At 28.5% G+C, this 4,039-nt stretch overlaps 2 protein-coding genes across 2 annotated transcripts in view; one reads left to right on the top strand and one right to left on the bottom strand.

Annotated features, from left to right (window-relative positions):
* Positions 1-290, bottom strand: part of LOC104760553 (ras GTPase-activating protein-binding protein 1) — a gene marked incomplete in the record, with an annotated part of 4,155 nt that extends 3,865 nt beyond the window's left edge. The window contains 1 exon segment of the mRNA XM_010483490.2: positions 1-290. Coding sequence (XP_010481792.1) covers positions 1-5 — 5 coding nt within the window.
* Positions 3,715-4,039, top strand: LOC104760551 (mitochondrial import receptor subunit TOM9-2; the record flags this gene model as incomplete). Its single annotated transcript, XM_010483488.1, is given in 1 exon segment — positions 3,715-4,039. A coding segment is annotated over 1 exon segment (218 nt), but the record flags the coding sequence as incomplete, so codon positions are not given.

Raw genomic sequence — 4,039 nt, 5'->3', positions numbered from 1 at the left:
GCCATTATTATAACACTAGTAACAGCTCAAAGAAACAAACCCAAGATCTGGATTTTTAAACAAAAATCAGAAGAAGATCGAATCGGCAAACAAGAAACTGGATTGAGAATACGAAGTCTCTCTCTTCTGTGTGTGTGTGTCTCTCTACGTTATCAAATCGAGATCTCTGGGAGAAGATGAAAGGAATTGAGATTTATAGAGGGGTTAACAGAGGAACAAAGGAAATGGTAGAGAGTGTTTTTTTAGATCTGCTAGAGATTAAAAAGGGTTTTGTTCTATAGATAGGGTAAGGGATTTAAGAGGAGGCGCTCTTTATTTCCTTTTTTCTCCTTTTTTTGTTTTTTTTTTGTTTTTTGTTTTAATGTAGTTTTTTCTTTCTTTTCTCTTATTGATTTGCCCCATAAGTTTTGAATTCGAACTAAATCAACCCTGAATTTGATTAATTTACACTATGCGTCTTTAATTTATTTTTATTTTATGATTTTAACCCCCGAATGTTTTTAGATTACAAAAATAACCAAACAGTCCTACCGTTATTACTTAAGAATTGTGTGTTTATACTTTATACCAATGTAGACGCATTGTTTGCATATTGTAGTCATGTATTGTTGAGAGATATAACAACATGTGTTACCTTATGTCGTTTTGTGATGATCATAAATTCACAATGTGCATGGTTAGAACATCTCTAGCTTATTTTTCCATTTTTTAAATTAAAATAAAGTAATTTTATTTTGGAGATAAAATTTTCTCCAATCTACTCCATTTTAGACTTCAAAATAAAGATCACAAATTTTAGTGTAAATTAAAAATTAAATAGATATGTTCAAATATAGAAAACAAAAAAATAGAGATTCCTATTTTAGAAATGCATATGGAGATGGATTAGTGATGGTCTTAGTTGCACATTCTCTTGTTATTGATTATTTTGAGTGATAAATTCATTATGTCTGAATGAATATATATGTAAATGAGAAAAAAAAACTTAAAAAAATTATTGTGATACTATGTGAAAGTATTAAGATGCAAAAACGAGCATGGTGGATAGTTAATGGTCTCCATGCTAAGTGCCAAATATTATAATGACGTCTAATAATTCGTTATTGAGTGATGGAATGATCCAAACTCATTGCATATGTGTAGTATACAGATCAATACTCTATGTTATGATTTTTTTAAATAATTAAAGTTTAGTATTGGACATAATCGAATAATCTGTAATGGATTTCTAATTTCCTTTGATAAAAATGACCGTAAATCTCCAATTCAAACCATAAAGAATTGATACATTGACTATTTATTTGAGGTGTTGCTAGCGACTTCATTTCTGAAATAGAATGAAATGATTTCGGTCTTAGCTCTATCGTCAATTCTACAAAGCACCTATAACGTTTAAACACAAACATATTAGTATAATTTTCTACCACAAGTTTTTTACACTCTACAGCAAGGTTTTCAAGCAAACATGTGCATCTCCACGTTTGAAATTTTTTGACCCATGTTTGCAATATGAAACTATGGACCCAACATAATTGCTTAGAGATGTACATGATATCATCCTTGAACAATAAAGGTAAGAGACAAATAGTAAATATTAATAGTGCAAAATGACTATTTATGCAATCTCTGAAAACTCTTAGATTAGTTAAAAATGAAATTTAAAAGTTGGCATCCTTACTCGCTGCAGAAACAGTTGTAAGATATAGTAAATTTTGTTTATTATGGCCAAGTATGTTATTGACTTCTTCCACAACCTTAACTTTAACACTCCTCATGTCATATAAAAAACCGGCAAAGTATGTTCTTAACTTCTTCCTCAACATAAAATTTTTAAAATATCTTGAATTTAATTTATTTATATATTGAATTCAGTTAGACTAAAAGAATTGATCTTTTGGTGCAAAAATTAAGAAATATCATATTCTTATATCGTTAAATTAATTTAAATAAAATGAATTGATATTTTTCCGTAAAAAGTTGTGAAATAAATATTCTATTTTTTGTCAACAAATAAATATTGTAATCTTTTAATATTCTTATATTTTGATATTATTTAGAGTTAAATTAATTGATCTTTTGAATATTAATATTTTATTATTTAATTATATAACTACTAAAATGACATTGAAAAATGATGAATTTTTTTTTTTGGTATGAAATATAATTAAATTTAGTAGTTATGAAAATATGAGATGAATGACACATGTTGAAATCATATTCTTATACCCTTAAATTATTTTAAATAAAAATGAATTGATATTTTTCCGTAAAAGTTGTGAAATAAATATTATATTTTTTGTCAAAAAATAAATATTATAATCTTTTAATATTTTTATATTTTGATATTATTTAGAGTTAAATTAATTGATCTTTTGAATATCAATATTTTATTATTTAATTATATAACTACTTGACATTGAAAAATGATGAAAATTAATTTGGTATGAAAATATAATTAAATTTAGTATACTTAAATATGAGAAAAATGACACATTTACAAAGAAAATAATGCCACTTATCAGCTTATTAGAGCACTAGTTTGAAGAAAACCTTACACCACAATTCAGAACGAAAAAAATCATATTTCAACAGCATATCATTGTTATGACTCGTAAATTTCCTGTCAAAAATGAAAACCCGTAAATTTCTCGCCAAAAACGCAAACTTGTAAATTTCCCGCCAAAAACGCAAACCCGCAAATGTAAATTTCCCGCCAAAAATGCAAAATCTGATTTTTCCTCTATAATTTTCCACCAAAAGTTATGTGATGGTGATAATGATGATGATAGTGAAAAGGATGATAAAGATTAATTATTCTTATTTTATATTATAGTGTATATTAATTAATTTATATTGTAGTGGGTTAACCCAATTATTCATCTAACTCATTTAACTAAATGGATTAATGGGTTGATCCAACCCAATTGTTAAATGAGTTGAGTGAACTCATAAATTCATTTAACTTTTAACTCATTGGATAATGAGTTGAGTTGAGTTGGGTTAACCATTTTGACACCCCTAGTTACGAGCTAATATTAGAAATTCGGATTATGATAATTCGGGTAAGAGAGTTCATTATCCGCTCAAATTTTATGATTATTCAGTTCAGTTTTTGTTCGAATAGGTGTCGGGTTTGATTGGTTTTTGAAAAAAAAATTATTAAAATCTTTATTTAATTCTAATAGGATTTGGTTAAATTCTTCAAAGATTTGTATAATTTTAGAAAATATGAATAAATTTTTTTTGGAGATTATTTTGAATTATTTATTATATAGTATTTTTGGATATTAAAATATAACTAATGTGTAATTCTATTTCGCATTTTTATATACTACTAGAATTTGTACCACGCAAGTGCGGGATTTTTTTTTTTCTATTAATATAAATTTTTGAGCTCGAATATAATCATTCAATGTTTTGAGGGTAAATCTTTATAAATATATACCATGTGGTAGTATTAGGAAAAATAAACCACATTGATGACTACTTCAATGTCGTTTGGTTCAGTTTGGGTTTTGTAGATAGATATTGTTTGGTTTTTTGGTTCAGTTTGGATAACCCGAATAGGATAATTTTCATTATCCATTTGGATTGTATGATCATTCGGTTTGGTTTCAAAACCGGATTTTTCAGATCGATTTTCGGATTTTGAGTTTTATGGGCCAACTAATTCATTGGGCTTAATTGCCCAATCATGGTAACCAAAAAGTCATCTCTTCAGAGAAGGAAAGAAACCCTCGCCACAAACTCTCTGGTTGTGAACCTCCTGAGATTTAGCGATTCAGAAAACCACAAACACTCTCTTCTTTTATATCAAATCGATGGCGGCGAAGAGAATCGGAGCCGGTAAATCTGGCGGAGGAGAACCAAACATCTTAGCTAAGATTTCAAACTCCGAGATCGTGTCTCAAGGAAGACGCGCAGTTGGAGATGCCGTCGGAGTATCGAAGAAACTGCTCTGGAGCACCGGAAAAGCCGCGTGGATCGCTGGTACAACTTTTCTCATCCTTGCCGTTCCACTGATCATTGAGATGGATCG

The sequence above is a fragment of the Camelina sativa genome, chromosome 18, assembly GCF_000633955.1.
Source record: "Camelina sativa cultivar DH55 chromosome 18, Cs, whole genome shotgun sequence".
NCBI classification, from domain to species: domain Eukaryota; kingdom Viridiplantae; phylum Streptophyta; class Magnoliopsida; order Brassicales; family Brassicaceae; genus Camelina; species Camelina sativa.
Note: the sequence above shows the minus strand (reverse complement) of the source record. Positions and strands in the feature narration are given on the sequence as shown.